At 41.2% G+C, this 23,054-nt stretch overlaps 1 protein-coding gene across 1 annotated transcript in view; it reads left to right on the top strand.

Annotated features, from left to right (window-relative positions):
* The window catches only part of LOC139545492 (transmembrane protein 132D-like), a 76,160-nt gene extending 53,898 nt beyond the window's left edge, over positions 1-22,262 (top strand). The window contains exons 4-9 of the mRNA XM_071353315.1: positions 10,685-10,874; positions 13,588-13,731; positions 17,682-17,887; positions 18,216-18,483; positions 18,621-18,812; positions 18,915-22,262. Of these exons, the coding sequence (XP_071209416.1) occupies positions 10,685-10,874; positions 13,588-13,731; positions 17,682-17,887; positions 18,216-18,483; positions 18,621-18,812; positions 18,915-20,297 (2,383 nt within the window). The 3' untranslated portion in view covers positions 20,298-22,262. The remainder of the gene's footprint in view (positions 1-10,684; positions 10,875-13,587; positions 13,732-17,681; positions 17,888-18,215; positions 18,484-18,620; positions 18,813-18,914) is intronic.
* Positions 22,263-23,054: the final 792 nt, after the last annotated feature.

The raw sequence follows: 23,054 nt of genomic DNA, 5'->3' as shown, positions 1-23,054 counted from the left end.
TAGTGTCCTCCATTTTATTTTATTCCTCCTTTAAACTCTGTGTTGTTGGGAAGGGCTCATAAGCAAGCATTTCACGGTAAACTCCACACCAGTTGTATTTGGCGCATGTGTAACGGCTGTCGTAGTCGTTCTCCTCCTCAGACGAGGAGGAGCATGGATCGGACCAAGATGCGGATTGGTAAGTATTCATGATTTAATAGAAAACCAACAAACACTACAAATTAACAAAACAACAAATGTGACTAACCTGAAACAGTCCTGTGTGGCCCAAACACTGACACAGGAAACAAACACCCACACCACACAAGTGAAACCCAGGCTGCCTTAGTATGACTCTCAATCAGGGACAACGATTGACAGCTGTCTCTGATTGAGAATCATACCAGGCCGAACACAAACTCCCAACATAGAAATACAAACATAGACAACCCACCCAACTCACGCCCTGACCAACTAAAATGAATACAAAACAGGTCAGGAACGTGACAGCATGTATCAAATACTATTGGATTTGATTTAAATTCACTTTTCAGCAAAACAATAACATAAAACACAAGGCCAAATATACACTGAGTGTACATAACATTAGGAACACCTGCTCTCTCCATGACGTAGAATGACCGGATGAATCCAGGTGAAAGCTATGATCCCTTATTGATGTCACCTAATGTGCGGTACACTCATTTGCTTACCAAGATGACATTGAATGTTCCTGAGTGGCCTAGTTACAGTTTTTACTTAATTTGGCTTAGAAATCAATGGCAAATCTTGAAAATGGCTGTCTAGTAATGATCAACAACTTGACAGAGCATGAAGAATTTAAAAAATAATAATGTGCAAATATTGTACAATCCAGGTGTGCAAAGATCTTAAAGACTTACCCAGAATGACTCACAGCTGTAATTGCAGCCAAAGATGATTCTAACATGTATTGACAGAGGGGGTTATATACTTACAGTATCTAATCAAGATTCACTGCATTCGGAAAGTATTCAGACCCCTTTACTTTTTCCACATTTTGTTATGTTATAGCCTTATTCTAAAATGTATTAAATATAATTTTTTCCTCATCAATCTTCACACAATACCCCATAATGACAAAGCAATAACTGGTTTGTAGGATCTCTCTGTACTTTGCTCGGTTCATCTTTCCCTCGATCCTGACTAGTCTCCCAGCCCCTGCCACTGAAAAATATCCTCACAGCATGATGCTGCCACCTGGAGTGGCTTCCGTCTGGTCACTCTACCATAAAGGGCCTGGTTGGTGGAGTGCTGCAGAGATGGTTTTCCTGTATGGTTCTCCCATCTCCACAGAGGAACTGGAGCTCTGTCAGAGTGACCATTGGGTTCTTGGTCACCTCCCTGACCAAGGCCCTTCTCTCCCAACTGCTCCGTTTGGCCGGGCGGCCAGCTCTCGGAAGAGTCTTGGTGGTTCCAAACTTCTTCCATTTAAGAATGATGGAGGCCACTGTATTCTTGGACCTTCAATGCTGCAAACATTTTTTGGTACCCTTCCCCAGATCTGTGCCTCGACACAACCCTGTATCGGAGCTGTACGGACAATTCCTTCGACATCATGGCTTGGATTTTGCTCTGACATCCACTGTCAACTGTGGGACCTTATATAGACAGGTGTGTGCCTTTCCAAATCATGTCCAATCAATTGAATTTACCACAGTTGGACTCCAATCAAGTTATAGAAACATCTCAAGGATGATCAATGGGAACAGGATGCACCTGACCTTAATGTTGTGAATTTTTAACAAATGTTAGAATTGTTCTTCCGCTTTGACGTTAGAGTATTTTGTGTAGATCGTTAACAGAAAATGGCAATTCAATTAATTTTAGTCCCACTTTGTCACACAACAAAATGTGGAAAAAGTCAAGGGGTGTGAATACTTTCTGAAGGCCCTGTAAGTGCTTGATGTGTGAAAGGGAGGGTGTGTGCCAGATAAAGATGTCAGATCTTAATTTGACCACTTTCGTAGCAGCAGGAAAATAACCCTGCAACAGGAGGATTTTAAGAATATTGAATAGTTAGTATCACTGTCAGGGGGCAACTGGAAGCGGTGTTTGTAGGCTATACAATAATTAAAAATAAATAATTAATGCAAGGGCATTGAAGATGAAACATGGCTGGGTCTTTCAGCATGACAATGATCCCAAACACACTGCCCGGGCAACGAAGGAGTGGCTTCGTAAGAAGCATTTCAAGGTCCTGGAGTGGCCTAGCCAGTCTCCAGATCTCAACCCCATAGAAAATCTTTGGAGGGAGTTGAAAGTCCGTGTTGCCCAGCAACAGCCCCAAAACATCACTGCTCTAGAGGAGATCTGCATGGATGAATGGGCCAAAATACCAGCAACAGTATGTGAAAACCTTGTGAAGAATTACAGAAAACGTTTGACCTCTGTCATTGCCAACAAAGGGTATATAACAAAGTATTGAGATAAACTTTTGTTATTGACCAAATACTTATTTTCCACCATAATTTGCAAATAAATTCATAAAAAATCCTACAAAGTGATTTTCTGGATTCTTTTTTCTCATTTTGTCTGTCATAGTTGAAGTGTACCTACGATGAAAATTACAGGCCTCTCTCATCTTTTTAAGTGGGAGAACTTGCACAATTGGTGGCTGACTAAATACTTTTTTGCCCCACTGTATGTTCAAGTCAGGGAATAGGCCGATTTAAATCTTAGTGCTTGTGTGGTTCAGTGGTTACAGCTGCTGACCCCGAAAGACATATGCCAGACACTGCCCTTTGAATTTTTGGAGGAACTAGTACTTTTTTAGTTACTCTCGGTGGGCTGTACTTGTACGTATACTGACACCGTAGCCAAACTGGCCGCACGCCATCGTGCGCAAATTGATTTTGTCCCCCCACACCAAACTCGATCACAACACGCAGGTTAAAATATCAAAACAAACTCTGAACCAATTATATTAATTTGGGGACAGGTCGAAAAGCATTAAACATTTATGGCAATTTAGCTAGCTAGCTTGCAGTTGCTAGCTAATTTGGCCTATTTTGCTAGCTTGCTGTTGCTAGCTAATTTGTCCTGGGATTTAAACGTTGAGTTGTTATTTTATGCACAAGGTCCTCTACTCTGACAATTAGTCCACCCACAAAACGGTCAACCGAATCGTTTCTTGTCATCTCTCCTCCTTCCAGGCTTTTTCTTCTTTGGACTTTATATGGCGATTGGCATCTAACTTTCATAGTTACCACGACGACTGAATGAACTCAGTTCATCTTTCAATCACTCACGTGGGTATAACCAATGGGGAGATGGCACGTGGGTATCTGCTTCTATGAACCAATGAGGAGATGGGAGAGGCAGGACTTGCACCGCGTTCAGCGTCACAAATAGAACTGACTTCTATTTTAGCGCTTGGCAACGCAGACGCTCATTGGTGCGCGCGAGCAGTGTGGGTGCAATAATTGAATAACATGTATGTTTAAATGTATTTTGCAACGCTCGCGCACGCGATGCGAGCGGTTTGGTCAGCATGTTACTCAAGTAATTTCTGAAGGAACTAACTTACATTTTACCAATCACTTCAGTTACATAGATTTATATCATTATATCATCGCTGTCGGATTATTTCATTTTTGTACATGGATCGATACTATTGGTTCCCCTTTACGTCTCTATAAATGTTTCACGACCCCTTGACCAATGAAATGTGTTCAAACCCTGTATCTCCACCACGGCTCTTGAAGTGAAGCGCACGTCTTCACTCCTGACGATAATTTTTTTGGTGTTCGTTGTCAGATGTGATCAGTTACACTTCAATGGCTGTCTGCCTTTGTAATAGTATATACAGTTAAAGTCGGAAGTTTACATACACTTAGGTTGGAGTCATTAAAACTTTTTTTCAACCACTCCACAACCACTCCACAAATTTCTTGTTAACAAACTGTAGTTTTGGCAAGTTGGTTAGGACATCTACTTTGTGCATGACACAAGTAATTTTTCCAACAATTGTTTACAGACAGATTATTTCACTTATAATTCACTGAATCACAATTCCAGTGGGTCAGAAGTTTACATACACTAAGTGGACTGTGCTTTAAGCAGCATGGAAAATTCCAGAAAATGATGTCATGGCTTTAGAAGCTTCTGATGGGCTAATTGACATAATTTGAGTCAATTAGAGGTGTACCTGTGGATGTAATTCAAGGCCAATTTTCAAACTCAGTGCCTCTTTGCTTGACATCATAGGAAAATCAAAAGAAATCAGCCAAGACCTCAGAAAAAAATTGTAGACCTCCACAAGTCTGGTTCATCCTTGGGAGCAATTTCGAAATGCCTGAAGGTACCACGTTCATCTGTACAAACAATTGTACGCAAGTATAAACACCATGGGACCACGCAGCCGTCATACCGCTCAGAGATGAACGTACTTTGGTGTGAAAAGTGCAAATCAATCCTAGAACAACAGCAAAGGACCTGGAGGAAACAGGTACAATGGTATCTATATCCACAGTAAAACGAGTCCTATATCGACATAACCTGAAAGGCCGCTCAGCAAGGAAGAAGCCACTGCTCCAAAACCACCATAAAAAAGCCAGACTACGGTTTGCAACTGCACATGGGGACAAAGATCGTACTTTTGGAGAAATGTCCTCTTTTCTGATGAAACAAAAATATAAATTTTTGGCCATAATGACCATCGTTATGTTTGGAGGAAAAAGGGGGAGGCTTGCAAGCCGAAGAACACCATCCCAACCGTGAAACACAGGGGTGGCAGCATCATGCTGCGGGGATGCTTTGCTGCAGGAGGGACTGGTGCACTTCACAAAATAGATGGCATCATGTGGCAGGAAAATTATGTGGATATATTGAAGCAACATCTCAAGACATCAGTCAGGAAGTTAAAGCTTGGTCGCAAATGGGTCTTCCAAATGGACAATGACCCCAAGCATACTTCCAAAGTTGTGGCAAAATGGCTTAAAAACAACAAAGTCGAGGTATTAGAGTGGCCATCACAAAGCCCTGACCTCAATCCCATAGAACATTTGTGGGCAGAACTGAAAAAGCGTGTGCGAGGAAGGAGGCCTACAAATCTGACTCCGTTACACCAGCTCTGTCAGGAGGAATGGGCCAAAATTCACCCAACTTATTGTGGGAAGCTTGTGGAAGGATTCCTGAAACGTTTGACCCAAGTTAAACAATTTAAAGGCAATGCTCCCAAATACTAATTGAGTGTATGTAAATTTCTGACCCACTGGGAATGTGATGAAAGAAATACCGGCTGAAATAAATAATTCTCTCTACTATTATTCTGACATTTCACATTCTTAAAATAAAGTGGTGATCCTAACTGACCTAAGACAGGGAATTTGTACTAGGATTAAATGTCAGGAATTGTGAAAAACTGAGTTTAAATGTATTTGGCTAAGGTTTATGTAAACTTCTGACTTCAACTTTATATGGCTGCATTTCAGATCCATGTTTGTGCATTTGAATGTTGCAGTAATAGGATCTAGACCTAGCGTTTGAGAGAGCGAGAGAGAACATTATTTTGATAGCAGGCCTGATCCCAATGTCTTGACTGCCCCCGCATTGAGAGAAAGAGAACTGCTCATTTTTAAGAAATTGTGAGGCTCATTTGAATTTTCTGATGCAACAGGAAAATTCTCTGTAACAAGAGTGATCAAGTTAAGATACAACATCTGTACTGGACTGCCTTACTTGAGAGTAAGTGGACCTGTTCCTATTCAGTAGTGTGTTTCACAGGGAGTTGCAATGACAAAGAATAAAATGGAGACTTTGTATTGTCGAAGTTCCAGCAGCACAATATTCCAGCTGGGCAATATTATGAGTTTAGGGAGATCTCATGAGTTCATGACAGCTCGCTTGACTCTTGGGTTCAAAGTCCATAGTTAAAAGCTATCTTAACACCATCACTGCACTTACTTTAGAGACTTTGGACAGATTCATCAGATTAGAGGGGATCCTATCCTAGTCCTATTCAAGGCATTCTAGTGTACATTGAGAGGATCAGGCTATCAGAAAAATGTACTGCTATAAGCTATCCTATTTAGCCCATGCGTACATCCACCTTTAGCCTTGCGCCTGCAGTGGCACGTGTGTCTGTTTAGAGTTAATAGGTTTCAGTGGTGGGAGATTGTTCATCTCATTAATCTGTTGTCTCACACAATCAAATCCCTGATGCTCAATTGCCATGCTCGACTGGTCATACCTTACATGTGCACAAACAAAGTGATTACTTTAGAGTAACAGGACATTTATGTTAGAGCATTAATTGACACCCTCGGTGTGGATAATCTTGTTTCATGCTACCGATGGCTTTGGAAGGAAAATCCCATCTTTTGTTGTTATTTGGATGAAGGACAAAAGACCAAGGAATTAAGTCATTATTATTATTGCATGACGAACGAGACAACAATTAAATGAGTGTTTTCTTATTATCCATTTTGTTAAGGATAGGTAGTTTAGACAGCACACTACAGCTCACTACCACTTCCACACTTCATTCCCCCAGGGGGCAGCTCCAACCTTGTCCAAGTGCTGAGCCTGGTTGATAAGCACATCAGGTGCTGCCAAATAGGTGATCGTCAGTCAGTGTCCCAGCTTACAAGCCGTGAGCCTGCTAGGGCTGTTACGGTGATGGTATTACCACCACACTGGCGGTCATGAGTCATGAAGGCACTCAAATTCCATGTGCCGTTTAGTCACGGTAATTATGCTTCTCCAAGCTTTGATGCTGCTGATGGTCATTAGTACCCTACCAAACTTGCTAACTGTCTGGGACTCAGCACTCTATTGTCCCTCTAATCACTCTGACATCAATTCAAATGTATTTGAAAATCTAATCAAACACTTCATGATAGCCCATGAGCTCATGTTGCGCATTATTTCAATAGACTATGCAATTGCAGGAGAAAACAGTGATGGCCTCTACTAAAAAGAGAAGGATCAGCTTTCTATAGGCTAGGCCTACTATATTTATTTCTCAACATTCCTAATATTAAGCTCATTGCTTATATTTACAACAGGAGTATAGCTTACCTGGCTGGCATGAAAATAAACCACGGGGAAAGCGTACTCCATTCGCTATTTAAGTGCAGAAATGACATGTATGTTTCGATACAGGTGCATGTTAATGGTCCATTCTAAATCAAAACAAATTTTACACATATATTATTTAGTATATGTAAAGACAAGATTAAATCAAGAATAGTCTGATGGGTGAAAATATTAGCCTATCACTTGTGAATTATATATTATCACTTGTGAATGATGCCCATCATAAGAAACAAATACCTTTTTTTGCGCTACTTTTTTGCGCGACTCATGAATCATAGTCGCACACCTCATGTAGCCTAGCCCATAGGCCTATATGTTTTAATAAGGTTTGTATCACAACTAAAGTGGCCAAATAACTTCTTTAAAAAAAGCACATTAATCGGCTTTACAAGGGGTGTTGAGCCTAACTGGCATACTTAAGCAGCGCGTGAGGTTCAAGTTTGGGAAGATCCTTTTCACCATAAAAATGCACCTTTATAATGGAAGCATTACATGCATAATTGCATTTGCTTTTGATAATGGTGTTTTCTGCTAATGGAACATTCACTCTTATAGCCTACTACTATGTGTGCATTGCTGCGCTTATAATGTGAAGAAATAGCCTAATAGTTTATCAACATTTTAAGCTAAACGTTCTGATCTGTTGCCTCAGCCACATTGCGTAAAAAAAGGTTTTTTGATGTTAGTGGTTGTATTCATTTGGGATCCATCGCATCCCACAGCCTCAGGCTGCTAGTTTGTTTGTTTTTCAGTTTGGGCGAGCCTTTGATATTTTTCATTTTTGTACATACAGTATTTATGTTTTGTCACCAGCTGAACAAATAATAATCCGCTTGGACTGACCGACCAAGAGATCAACAGAGACAGGGCTGGCCCTGGACCAATGTAAGGCTGCTGTTTCCCTGGGAACATGTACATTGAACATCTAGACACATACGCTGATTTCTCCCATAGCTGCACATCTTAAATCAGATTACAGAGCAGTTAAATTGACCAAGACCCCTAGACTTTGCGAGTGCAACCATATGAACAGGATAGTTAATGGTTTCTTAACAATATGTATGAAAACACTTTGACAATGCTGATCTTTTTTTTGTAATTGGTACAATTATTGTCATGTGTACAATTCAATGTAATCCATTTTAATGTATACTTTAGGGCAGAGTGTCCCAACTGGCGGCCCACGGGCCAAATTTGTCCCGCAGGTGATTTTATTTGGCCACCCAAGTCATAATCATTTTTTGGGGGGGGCATTACGTGCTTTCAGAAAGTATTCATACCTATTGACTCATTCCACATTTTGTGTTACAGCCCTAATTCAAAATGTATTAAACACAATCCCCCATGATGACAGAGTGAAAATATGTTTTTAGGAATTGTAGCAAATGTATTGAAAATTAAATATAGAAATATATAATTTACATAAGTATTCACACCCCTGAGTCAATACTTTGTAGAAGCACATTTTGGCAGTGATTACAGCTGTGAGTATTTCTGGGTAAGTCTTTATGAGCTTTCCTCACCTGGATAGTGCAACATTTGCCCATTTATTATTTTCAAAATTCTTCAAGCTCTGTCAACCATTTTCAGGTCTTGCCATAGATTTTCAAGAAGATTTAAGTCAAACCTGTAACTTGGTCACTCATGAACATTCACTGTTTTCTTGGTTAGCAACTCCTGTGTAGATTTGGCCTTGTTTTTAGATTATTGTCTTGCTGAAAGGTGAATTCATCTCCCAGTGTCTGGTGGAAAGCAGACTGAACCAGGTTTTCCTCTAGAATTGTGCTTGTGCTTAGCTCCATTCAACAACAAAAAATGTATCCTGGAAAAACTTCCCAGTCCTTAACAATTACAAACATACGCACAACTTGATCCAGCCACTACTATGCATGGAAATATGGAGAGTGGTACTCAGTAATGTGCTTTATTGGATTTGCCCTATAATAGAGAGATACTGTATATGTGATTGTATACAAATGTAAGCAACGTTTAAAATAATTATATTTTAATACATTTTTATATCTTCTTGCGTTCAAGTTAGTCTACAAATGATATGTATTTATGTTCAGGCCCCATGACCATCCGCTCAAGAAACTTTTTACACACGGCTGAATCTTGTTGATGATCCCTGCTTTAGGGGATAGAGACCCCCTTTTAAATCATGCACATCTAGTTTTGATACTTGATTATTATAGTTTGTTTGTGTCTCTATTTTTGTTTAATTTGCTAAGATTATTCAATTACAGTAAATCTATTTTTTTTATGTCTTTACGTATGGTGTGTAGAATTTTTTAAAAGCTCTTAGAGAACTCATTAGAAGGTGCTTTGTGCTTGCATTTGACTTTGAAGGTGACACACACGGTACATTTGAAAAGATTTGACAGTTGGTTGTGTGCAAATGTAAGGGCTTGATGTGGGGAAGGAGGGGGTGTGCTGGATACAGGACTGCCTTACTTGAGAGTGAGTGGAGCATGTTCTATTCAGTAGTGTGTTTCATAGGGATTTGCAAAGGAATAGAAATTATACTTTGCATTGTCAAAGTTCCAGCTGCGCAATATTATGAGTCAAGTGAGATCTCATGAGTTCATGACACCTCACTTGACTCTGTGTTCAAAGTCCATAGTTAAAAGCTGTCTAAACCCATTCACTGCACTCAGCCATTACTGTCAATCCCCATGTTAATGATGATGATCTAACATACTTTCAGTTAAAACAGGCCTAACACTCTCTGTAATGCTTTACAGATGTTTCACTTTAGAGACTTTGGACAGATTCATCAGATTAGAGGGGATCCTATCCTAGTCCTATTCAAGGCATTCTAGTGTACATTGCGAGCATCAGGCTATCAGAGAACTTTACTGCTACAGGTATGAGCAATCTATCCTATTTAGCTCATGCGTCCATCCTCCCTCTGCCTGGCGCCTGCAGTGGCACATGTGTCTTTTTAGAGGTAATAGGTTTCAGGGGAGGAGGATTGTTCATCTCATTAATCTGGTGTCTCACACACAATCAAATCCCTGATGCTCATTTGTCATGCTCGGCTGGTCATGCCCTACAGGAAATGAATGTGGGAAAGAACATTAAATGACCCCCTTGTGTGGATAATCTTGTTTTATGCTTCTGACGACTTTGGAAGGAAGATACGTTTTTGTTGTTATTTTGATGAAGGACAAAATACCAAGGAATTAAATCATTATTATTGCATGATGAAACAGACATTAATCAAATGAGTATTTCCTTATTTCTCTTGAGTGTAAACAATGCTATCCATACACTAATGATAACAGCCTCCTAGTGTCCCAGGGCATATTTGACTATGGAACCCTGAATTTCCCACCCGCTATCAATTCTTTATTGCTTTTCTTGTCTCTGTTTACACTGTGGCTGCTGTGTCAGGATCACTGCTGTGTCATCTTGATTACTTTAGGCTTTGCTGCCCTACCTTGACTGTTTACGGTAGCACCATTCTTCTCCTTTCTTTTAAAAATGTTTACTTCCCGGCCATGAATAATGTTTATCTCCGCATACCGGAGCTTGAGTTAATAGCTTGAGTTAAGACGCGCTGAATGAGTCCCTCTGGCAGTGACAGTCCCAGTCTGATCCTGTTTCTTCTATCTTCTCTCAGGCTGGACAGCAGTCTACTGGAGGTCCTACAGATGGACTTTGAGGTGGAGGAGCAGAGCAGCCAATCAGACAGCCGGGTGATCACATGGCGCCTGGAGTTGCCCGCATACACCAGGGATGGGGGGAAGGAGGGTTCCATGAAGATCTACACCACCCAGAGAGACTTTGTGGGCCTGGCCACACTCGTCATGGTGAGCACCGACTGACAATTCAACTCTAGCATCTACAGTCAGGCCCAAAAGTATTGGCACCATTGATAAAGATTTGCAAAAAAGACTGTATAAAATAAATTATTCAAATACTGAGGTATAATGTGTGCAAAGAAATGTAAGAAATTATATTATTTAATAGGAAATATGCTCAGAGAAATATATTTTGTTTAACAAGTAACACAAATCTAAAAAAGATAGGGTTCCGAATTATTGGCACCCCTGTTCTCAGTACTCTGTCACCCTCCCCTTGCGAAGATAACGGTTATTGAGACTTTTTTCTAAAAGGATTTATGAGATTGGAGAACACGTTGGGAGGGATCTTAAACCATTCCTTCATACTTCTTTCTAGATCCTTGATATCCTTCATCTGCACCTATGGACTGCCCTTTCCAAGGTTTTCAAAGTCCGGAGACTGAAATGGCCATTGCAAAACATTTTGCTTTGACCATCTCAGTCTCTGGACTTAAACCCCATTGAAAACCTGTGTTTTCAATTGAAGAGGGTAGTCCATAAGTGCAGACGAAAGATATGTATGATTCTGTATGAAGGAATGGTCTAAGATCCCTCCCAATTAGCCTGGGCAGACTCGAGTGGGCTTTATGGATCTCCACTATCGTCTGGGCTTGATGGGGCCAGACGATAATACACTTGTTAGTCCCGGCGACCAGTTCGTACTTAAAACAATCTCCATTCAGGCTGCAAAGGCTTTGATATCCTCCTTAACTTTATTTAATGGCGAGAAGGCGGAAAATATGCATACCTTTTTTATGAAACACCATTTTCCACCACCATGCTAGAGTGGCTAAATGCTAATCCTTGATGCATTTAGCATTTAGCCACTCTAGCATGGTGGTAGAAAATGGTGTTTCATAAAAAAGGTACAGATATTTTCCACTTTCTCACCATTAAATAAGGTTAAGGAGGAACTCGAAGCCTTAGCGTACAATAAAGCTCAGTATTTGTATAATTTTATATTGTTTTTTCCCCCTCATCTTTATCAAGCGTCCCAATGATTTTATACCTGACTTGAATATGCATGTATTATTTTCACCTGTGAAATGTGCAATTGTAATTGATGTTTGCCTTGAACGAGGCCTCCAACAACAATTGTATATATGAGATCTATTGTTGGTAACGGGACCTAATTCACTGTGTACTCATGACATTGATGCCTCTGTGTCATAATGATGTACAAGGAGGTTGCCAGTCTCTGACCGATGCTTCACTATTGTTTTTTTTTGTGTGTGTTTTCTTTCTCTTAATATAGGATCTCTGCAATTAATACATCATATAATCTCTATACCGTAACTAACTAAGAAATGTTATGAGCAATTGTCATTACAATATTCTATCTGCTCGTATCCCTTTGTGCTACTGCAATCAAGAGGCCCTGCTGACCTCTTAAACCACTATTGTTTGTTGTCATGGGAGATTTAGCATTTCTGTGTAGTAATACTTTTTCAAAACCATATCTTCCAAAAAAAAATCTTATTTTGTGATACATCTTTTGGGCATTTTGTTCATAAATGTATTTAATGGCTTCATGTAAATTAATGTTTGTGAACAGGAAAAACCTTGATTGTCTTTCAATCAATCTTGTCATATCATACAGTAAACAGTATCTGAAAATATAATACAGATAAAAGGCACTGAAATATGAAGGCATTGGTACTGTGATTTTTTTTCAGGACTTTGACTTCCTTCAGCTCAATCACGGATTAGATGGTGACCTCAGGCTGAGAGCCAAACATGAGGATAATAGATGTTTGGCAAGAGGGCCATTAGGTCTGTACTGATCTAGCACTCACCACTATGAGCTGCTGAAAATGGTTAAATATTGGTTGGAGCTACAGTTATATTGCCAATAAAAGAAGGATTATATATATTTACAGTACCAGTCAAAAGTTTGGACACACCTACTCATTCAAGGGTTTTTCTTATGTTTTTACTATTTTCTACATTGTAGAATAATAGTGAAGACATCAAACTATGAAATAATACATATGGATTCATGTAGTAACCAAAAACGTGTTAAATTAAGCAAAATATATTTTATATTTGAGATTCTTCAAAGTAGCCACCCTTTGCCTTGATGACAGCTTTGCACACTCTTGGCATTCTCTCAACCAGCTTCATGAGGTAGTCACCTGTGTTATGTCATAGCTTTGATGTCTTCACTATTATTCTACAAAATAGTTCTAGTTCTAGTAATAGTAATAGTTTCTAGAAAATAGTAAAAATAAAGAAAAACCCTTGAATGAGTAGGTGTGTCCAAACTTTTGACTGGTACTGTACATATCTACCTAAATTACTTCGTACCCCTGCACATCAACTCTGTACTTGTACCCCATGTACATAGCCAAGTTATCATTACTCATTGTGTATTGATTATTGCTTCTATTATTTCTCTATTTTCTTTCTCTCCGCATTGTTGGGAAATGCATTTCACTTTTAGTCCACACCTGTTGTTTACGAAGCATGTGACTAATAACATTTAATTTGACATTTTAATTAATCAAATATGTATTTGTACTAGCGATGGGAAATGACAACTTCAGGTCATGTTGTTTCCACTCACAATTTCTCCCCTGCTCCCCCTGCCTACAACAAGTTTATATCTTAACCATGAGTGGTTACATTAGGTTGATATCTTATTAAACCTATTTCCAGACTGATGATGTCTTCCCTTTAGGACACAGAGATCCTGAACACGGCGGTGCTGACTGGGAAGAAGGTGGTGTTGCCTGTCAGGACTGTGGCTGTGGAGGAGGACGGGTCAGTCACTGACGTCTCAGACTTCACCAACTGCAGCTCCACTGATGAGGACATCCTGAAGGTACTGCAGGCTGCCTGCCACTTGATGCCACATTGTCCCCTGGAATTTATCCTTGGGTAAAGGGTGTATGTGTGCTAAAACCATGGCTTAGTGATGGAGGTACTTAGCACTTTAACACACAAATAAGGTGAGTGTGTTTCTCTAAGGTGTTGATATGAAGCTGTCAGACTCAGTTGCTAAACACAGAGCATTCCAACACCGATATTATGGGGCTACTCTAACATTCACCTTCACTTCTTTCACTGATAGCTTCCTTACTTTACCCACAGGTGTCACTGCCAGGATACTTTGCAGATCTGTGGTGTGAATAAACATGTCCAACAACCAAGGAGATGATTTCTAGTCATGTGGTTACCAGCCTGTTTTGACTGTGGTTAGAGTGCCGGTAGAGTGTGTGTGTCCTGTCTAGCTGCCCCAAGACTATGAGACAGGAGGAGGGCCATTTAGTGTGGGTGTAAGAGGGGGGAGTGACTGCTAAAGGCAAAGAAGTTGTACCAAAGTCACCTCTGCACATGTTCTCTTCCACATCACAAAACAAACAGTGAGTGACGCTCCAGTGACGTCCTCCATCATGCCCATCAGCTGCTGAACTGAAATGAACACATAACAGGACTTGACAGGGAAACAAAGGAAGAACTAACACTTCACAGTGGGTGTTGTTGTTGCACAATAACCCTTTGTTATTACAGCCATTAATCTACATTCTGTCAATGTAAGTGTAATTATACAACTTGCTCTGTGTACTAACATAAGTTTAACATAAACAAAGGCTTATCCACCCATTTGTCTGTTGTTGTTTTGTATTTGAAGAAATCCATTAGTACATGACCACAGGAAATAAGTGATGTCTGTTTTGTAAAGTAATGGAATAGATATGACAGCATTGGGATTATGATAGTGACAACAAAATGTAAATCACTATTCATGCATTTAAAAGATGAATGACCCTTTATAGTTGGCCCAAGCTTAGACTTAAAGCTTATAGTGTTTGTTTGCTGATCAGATGTATAAGTAAGCTTTAGTAGCAAAAATTCTCCCTAAGCTTCTTAGTTTAGCGGCTCCACTCAGATATCTTTGCTCTTATGACGCATGTGAAAAGACTATGAAATCTGCCGATGATAAATGGCAAGGCTTGATTCCATTTGATTTTCTCTGGTCTGAAATGCTAAAACAAAGTCAAATCTGCCATGATGAAAAGGCTTTTCAGAGGTATAGAAACATTTGCTTTGTCAGTTGTGACTAATGGACACTTAGGTACTTGTGTGAAATGCCTTGAGATTAAGATGAATCTGGCACGTCAAATATTAAAACCAGTTATCTTTTAAAATGGGTATTAATAAAAGTATATTCTCTGTCAGTTTGTAGCTTCTTGTGTGATGAATACAGTATACTCACGGCAACCTTAGATTTTTGGGGGTGGAGATCACTTATCCATGCAGTTGGTATTCACTCTGTCAGCACAGTTACTGATAAATGTTTGTCAGTCAAGAGAAAGATGCAAATTAAATTAATCTTGTTGACCTGAAAGAGAGATTTTCTCACTCTGCCTTGATACTGCATGAGGTGATGAAAGACAAAAGGCATAGATCAAATGAAACGTACATTTCAGACATGGTTTCATGGTAGAACACTGAGTGATATTATGTGCTCCATGCTGAGATGATGTCTTTGGAGACTTGCAAGAGACTTGGATCAGCACTTCTAAACACATTTTGAAGTAAATATCTTTGGAAAATGATTTGGTTATGTTGCCATGTAAACATGGAAGAGTTTGAGGCTGTCAGTGATATTTAACTAATATGGAGTAGCTTGGAGATGGGAGGACGAGAAGTCTTACCTAAGAAAGTAACTGGGCTCTTAGATTAGGGATGATTGTCTGACCTTGTCTACTGTCTCTGGATGAAAACTATTCATGAAAACTCTTCATGACCTCATTGGAAAAAGATCAGTGCATACTAGCACGGGCAATTAAGTGATAATGCCTGAGAAGACGGTGTCTGGAGGATATATTAGCACGGGTGTTGTTAGGCCCAAAACGAAGTTACCAACATATTCAAATAATGATTGACATATTTTAATTAAAAATGTTATTTTGATGAATTTATTTCATCCTTCCACAAGATATAGTCCCGACACAAATCTAAGAATGCTACCAAGCTGGCTGGTCGTTCGTTCTATCGGTTCGGTTGCCAGAAACGCGACCAGTCGTTCAGTCTTTTTGTTCTGTATCTATGGCTATCGATGGCTAACTTACAGTCACGTCAAACAGTGCAGCCAGAATAACAACAGTAGCTGCATTTGCATTTGTTTAAGCTGTTTTCTAGAGACATTTATTTGGATACATCCATAACAATGAGCTAATGAGGCGCGATTTCGCCTGGCATAGAAAATGTGCTCTCTCGTCAGGACACTGTTGTTCAGAGGAGCTAGCCAACAACACAGCTAACACAATCACTTCAAACTGAAGCTGGAAAGACTGCAAACTAGCTGCACTTTGTTTCATTTGACCCTTTTTCAATTTACATTTCTTTGTATATATCCTTGAAAATTACCTGTCTGTCTCATCCCGACACGTTCATTACTATTGGACAGCTGGAGATCAAATTTGAATATTGACACAATGTTGCAAATGTCAGAGAGACAGACAGCAAGGTTTATGCAAATCTCCGTTGTTGAAAACTAAATGTTAGTCTAAAAGAAATGTGAGATAATGTCTAGATGCTTTTTATAGTGGAGATCAAGTTGATAAATTGCTTGGCTGGGCTGATGAGACAGTGGATTGCGCCGTCGGATGGAACAGAGTAAATAGACATTTTAACATCATAGATTTAGCCGCTGGTAACTTGTGTAATAGACACCTGCTGGATTATGGTTTTAACCAATCAGCATTCAGGATTAGAACCACCCGTTGTACAATTGTTTATACATTAGATTGGATGAGAAACTGCAGCAACACACTTTTACTCCCCTTCCAACTCAATTTTCCATGTGGAACATTCGATAGTCTTTTAACCAAACCAGAGTTTTAGTCAGTGTGCAAGGTAATTGTTGTCAGCTACTTGCTGACTATGATATCACAGGATCCCCCACAACAAACAGGACATTACTCTGACAATGCAGCTTCTAACTGCTGAGTTCATGGATAGGTAGAGTAGGAATCTCTTCTATTTGCATTCCTCCCTTGAGTCTGTCAAAGTCAAGGCCATTTTTCTTTACTCCCCTGAGCACTTACCGGAGCCAATGATAACAGAATTTCAATGCTCCATAAATGATCCAATTCCTTCAAGCAAGGAACTTTGATAGAACCGGGCTGAACCTGCAGTATGTTTTCCATGGTTGAAAAAAATGCATGAAATTTCTCAATGGGCTGACAGAAACTACTTACCAAGGTTACATAAGAAATTAAAATGTAATGAATGTATTCTTGGATAAGGTTGTGAAAGATTTATGTCCAATATAGCACAGTGTGTTATTGGATTAACATACCTTTCAATGTCATATCTTATTATGGCCTTCGCAGTTTCTTACAGCAGTTTGACTATATTACCATAGTGGGGCATGCACTGCTAAGATACGGCAGAGCCATTTGTTGAGTTCATTAAAGCTCTGGGAACTATTTGTCCTCGGTTAAGGATAACTTAATGTCTGGTTTCATTATCTCTCCTTTTCATTGGTGTAATTTAGCATCATATAAGATCTCTCTATCATTTAAAGACCAAGAGAGTCCCACTTTCACACCACTGATTTACAAATAAATGCTATATTTCATGTGTAATAGAACAAATCTGTACATACAGTAGTTTAATTTAGAAGCTGGTCACATGCTTAATCTGATTATATAGTATAACATATTCACCCATAAATAGCATAAATGACAGGGAATGTTTGTTTTGGTAAGGCCTGTTCTGATCTTTAACTATTGCTGTTATTTGTCCTTGTCCCCTGTCCAGGTGTCAGACAGGTGTGACTACGTGTTTGTGAATGGGAAGGAGATGAAGGGCAAGGTGAGGATGATGGTGAACTTCACCTACAGCTACCTGAGTGCCCAACTGGAGATGAACGTGTGGGTCCCACGGCTGCCCCTCCAGATCGAGGTGTCTGACACAGAGCTCAGCCAGATCAAGGGATGGAGGGTGCCCATCATGACCAGCAAGAGGTACAGTAGAGCCCACCCACCAACTACCCCCATTCCTGGCACACAGTGAAGTCTAGTGGCTTAAAAGGAAGCACTAACTCTAAAATTAGTGTATTTTTTTATCACAAATAATATTTCTCAACGAGATCCGGCTTGTGTTTTAATACCATTACATAATGTATTAAAATACCTCAATGTGATCCAATCTACAGAGTGAGAGAATTAAAATGGGAAACAGTGATTAGGGACAGGGCACAGAATATGTGTGTGTGCATGCTTGCGTGTGTGTTTTGTGACAGGTGTGACGTGTGCTGTAGCCTAATTCAGAGTGTTTCTATTAATTCCCTAGGCTCAGCTGGAACAGTGATGAGGAGGAGGATAAGAAGGGTAAAGGCTGCATGTTGCAGTTCCAGCATGCCCTTGTGCGTGTGATCACACACTTCATAGCCGAGCAGTCGGACCCCCGGGAGCCCCAGGTCTACTTTCTGGGCTCAGACTGGCAGGTGGACGTCACCAGGCTTGTGCGCCATTTCCTCAAGGTGGAGGACTCTCGCATCGCCAGACTGCAGGCAGGCAGGGTGCTGTCAGGACAAGACATGGGGACCACCTCCATCCAGGTAACCATCAGGCCTGGTGGGAAGCCTGACTGACTGCATGTTTAAATGGGCCTTTAACTATAGAGGCGACATTGGATATTATCATGACGTGATATTTACATTATGTGATATGCACTCTGTTTTTTGTGCCCGCGAAGGTGTTCTCCCCCCTGTCTGACTCCCTCCTGGCAGAGAAGACGGTGACGGTAGTGAATGACAAAGTGACCATCACAGAGCTGGGGGTGCAGCTGGTCACCGGCCTGGCTCTGTCCCTGCAGCTCAGCCCAGGAAGCAACAGGGCCATCCTCGCCACGGCAACCATACAGGAAGTGCTGCAGAGCCCCAAACAGGTGCTGTTTATGATCTTCTTGAATGACAATCAGATCAGACACAGGTATACTTTAGATTGAGTTTAATAATATTAAATATTGTTTGTTATTTTGTCTCCTCAGGAGGCTGTGGTTAGTTCCTGGGTCCAGTTCAGCGATGGCTCCCTGACCCCTCTGGACATTTATGACCCAGCCTACTACCGTGTGACACTGACCTCTCTGGACCAGAGCGTGGTGTCGGTGCAGGGCTCCCCGCCTGCAGTGGTGGCGGAGGGCGAGGGGCAGGGTGTGCTGGTCAGGGTGGAGATGGCCATCTGTGAGGCTTGCCAGAAGTCCAAACGGAAGAGCTCGCTGGCCGTGGGCAGCGGCAGCCTCAAGGTCAAGTTCCAGGTCAACAGCCGGCGCTTTTCCAGCAATAGTAGCAACAACAGTAGCAGCAGTAGTGGAGGTGGGGTTGGCAGTGGCAGCAGTAAGGACAGCAGCAGTGACTATGGGAATGATGGGGAGGAGGTGGACAGTGAGAGGAAGCAGCAGCAGCCCCAGCAGCCCCTGCCCAGCAGCTCAGCCTCAGAGCGGGAGGAGAGCGCCATGCGCAAGGTCACCACAACAGCCAAATCCAGTGAGCCAGACGCCGCTCCGTGGAGCATGACCAGCGGTGGCAGCAGCCAGGGCGGAATGGGCAGGGCGAGTGAATCAGGAAGTTTCTTAAATGCTGCAACCATCAACAGTCCTGCCAGCCCCATCAATGACAGTGATGTCAGCAGCCCTAGTGACTATGGCACAGCTGAGGGGACAGACAATGGGCTAATTGGAGGTATAGGTAGTGTTGCAGTCAGTAGCACTGTGAAGACACTTGGTAACCTGATCAACTACAATAACTTCCCCTCTCAGGTGGAGGTGCCTGACCAGGAGCGAGTCGAGGTGGACATGGGCAATGAGGAAATGCTGTCTAACCGGCCTCTCTCAGACTTGGAGATCGGCATGTACGCTCTGCTGGGGGTCTTCTGCCTGGCCATCCTGGTCTTCTTGGTGAACTGCATCTCTTACGTAGTAAAGTTCAGACACAAACATCCCTCCTCTCATGGCCAGGAGCCCACGGGGCACAAGCACGACTGGGTGTGGCTGGGCACTGATGCAGAGCTGGTGATGAACGTGCCTGGCACTCCCCTCCAGCAAGACGACCACAGCACCACAACAGTCATAGACATTGGGCCTGATAAGACTGCCTCTCTGCCCAGGCAGCCCAGCTGCCTAGCCTCCTCCAGATCCTCCTCTCCTTTGGTCTGTGGGGGCTCCCTCGGGGCCAAGCCCATGAACCGCACTGAGTCCCTCCACTCCCCCACAAGCAAGAGGAAGAGGGTGCAGTTCACCACCTTTGCCTCTCTGGACCGTGAGCACTCCCCACACCTCCCCAGAGAGAACGGCCATGGCATCCACTGGGTGGGGAAGGAGGAGAACTATGTTGAACCCCAAGTGCCCATGACAGAACCTGTGGAACATTTATAATACATAAAGGGACCGTTTCACCCCAACTGTGGGTGTGTATGTGGCTTTGATTGCCTCAATGCCTTTATTTATGGATAAAAGCAGACACAACATAAGGAGCATCACCACAAGTGGATTTATACTTATTCATTATCTGTGGTTAGTTTTAAATATCTGTCAAGGCGTCTTACATGTAAATATCTCAGATGCTTTGTGAGAGACATTTTTTGTATTAGATATTAGAGAAAACACTGTGAATATAGGATGCTTCTCATCAACCGACTGATGGCACTTTGTGTGGTGGAGAGGATAAAACGTTTGACTCAGGCCAGTTGAAATATCTTTTTTTACAAAAAAACACAGAGGGTCTTGTTGCATGTGAAAAATGTAATCATCTTACCTTTTACACTCACATGGTGGTAGCCCCTAAAGCAGGGATCATCAACTAGATTCAGCCACCGGACAATTCTTTTCTTTGTAGAATGCAAATTGACCGCAAGAAGCCAAAACAGATATAATATTTGACTATAGCATAATCATTTCAAACCTTGCTTACATTTGTACACAATCACATACACTACATGACCACTCGTCGAACATCTCATTCTAAAATCATGGGAATTAATATGGAGTTGGTCCCCCTTTGCTGCTATAACAACCTCCACTCTTCTGGGAAGGCTTTCCACTTGATGTTGGAACATTGCTGTGGGGTCTTGCTTCCATTCAGCCACAACAACATTAGTGAGGTCAGGCACTGATGTTGGGCAATTACGCATGGCTCGCAGTCGGCGTTCCAATTCATTGTCATGATGAAACAGGAAAGGGCCTTCCCCAAACTGTTGCCACAAAGTTGAAAGAAGCACAGAATCGTCTATAATATCATTGTATGCTGTAGTGTTAAGATTTACCTTCATTGAAACTAAGGGACCTAGCCCGAACCATGAAAAACAGCCCCAGACCACCTCTACCAAACTTTATAGTTGGCACTATGCATTGGGGCAGGTAGCGTTGTCTTGGCATCCGCCAAACCCAGATTCGTCCGTCAGACGGTGAAGCGTGATTCATCACTCCAGAGAACGCGTTTTCTTAGGCATGTGTGCAGCTGCTTGGGCATGGAAACCCATTTCATGAAGATCCCAACAAACAGTTTGTATGCTGACGTTGCTTCCAGAGGCCGTTTGGAACTCGGTAGTGAGTGTTTCAACCGAGGACAGACAATTTTTATTCGCTTCAGCAATCGGCGGGCCCGTTCTGTTAGCTTGTGTGGCCTACCACTTTGCAGCTCAGTCGTTGTTGCTCCTAGACGTTTCCACTTCACAATAACAGCACTTACCGTTGACTGCGGCAGCTCTAGCAGGGCAGACATTTGATGAACTGACTTGTTGGAAAGGTGGCATCCTATGACGGTGCCACTTTGAAATTCACTGAGCTCTTCAGTAAGGCTATTCTACTGCCAGTGTTTGTCTATGGAGATTGCCGGGCTGTGTGCTCGATTTTATACACTTGTCAGCAATGGGTGTGGCTGAAATAGCCAAATCCAATCATTTTAAGGGGTGTCCACATACCTTTGTGTATATATAGTGTCTATCTATAATGCGTGGGAGTACTTTGGAAATAAAAATCACCCGCAGGCCGCCAGTAAACAAACATAACATCGCTGTCTGATGAAAACCTCATAACTCAATTTGACATGTATTGAAAGCAGTACTCCCTTCAATGTATTCTGAAAATACTCTAGGAACAATAAAATGTATTCAAAACAGCATCTGTCATTTCATAACTGTATGTTTGTTAATGGGACAATATGGCTTTTTTCAATTTCCTGAAACATTTCTGTTGGATATGAGAGAGTTTCATCCGACAGCGACGCAACCCAACAAGGAATTTTTGTATATGCACTGTTTGTCTTTATATTGTGTACATTTATGTTTGATTTGATTTTTGATAATGTCTGATATGATTTTTATTAAACATACAGTACCAGGACTCATTCAAGTTTTTTTTTTGTTTACTTCTTTGGGCTGCAAGCCCGACGTCGGTACACTTATGACAACAGCCAGCTCAAGTGCAGGGCGCGAAATTCAAAATATATGTTTTAGAAATATTTAACTTTCACACATTAACAAGTCCAATACAGCATTTGAAAGATAAACATCTTGTGAATCCAGCCAACATGTCCGATTTTTAAAATGTTTTACAGCGAATACACCACGTATATTTATGTTAGCTCACCACCAAATACAAAAAAGGACAGACATTTTTCACAGCACAGGTAGCATGCACAAAACCAACCTAACTAACCAAGAACCAACCAAACTAACCAAGAAACAACTTCATCAGATGACAGTCTTATAACATGTTATTCAATAAATCTATGTTTTGTTCGAAAAATTTGCATATTTGAGCTATAATCAGTTTTACATTGCAGCTACCATCACAGCTACCGTCAGAAATAGCACCGAAGCAGCCAGAGTAATTACAGACACCAACGTCAAATACCTAAATACTCATCATAAAACATTTCTGAAAAATACATGGTGTACAGCAAATGAAAGACAGGCATCTTGTGATTCCAGCCAATATTTCCGATTTATTAAGTGTTTTACAGCGAAAACACAATATAGCATTATATTAGCTTACCACAATAGCCAGAAACACAAGCCATTTACCAGCAGCGAAAGTTAGCGATCGTAACAAACCAGCAAAAGATATATAATTTTTTTTTGACTAACCTTGATAAGCTTCATCAGATGACAGTCCTATAACATCAGGTTATAC

The sequence above is a fragment of the Salvelinus alpinus genome, chromosome 19, assembly GCF_045679555.1.
Source record: "Salvelinus alpinus chromosome 19, SLU_Salpinus.1, whole genome shotgun sequence".
Taxonomy (NCBI): Eukaryota; Metazoa; Chordata; class Actinopteri; order Salmoniformes; family Salmonidae; genus Salvelinus; species Salvelinus alpinus.
This window is presented reverse-complemented; position numbering and strand designations above follow the sequence as displayed.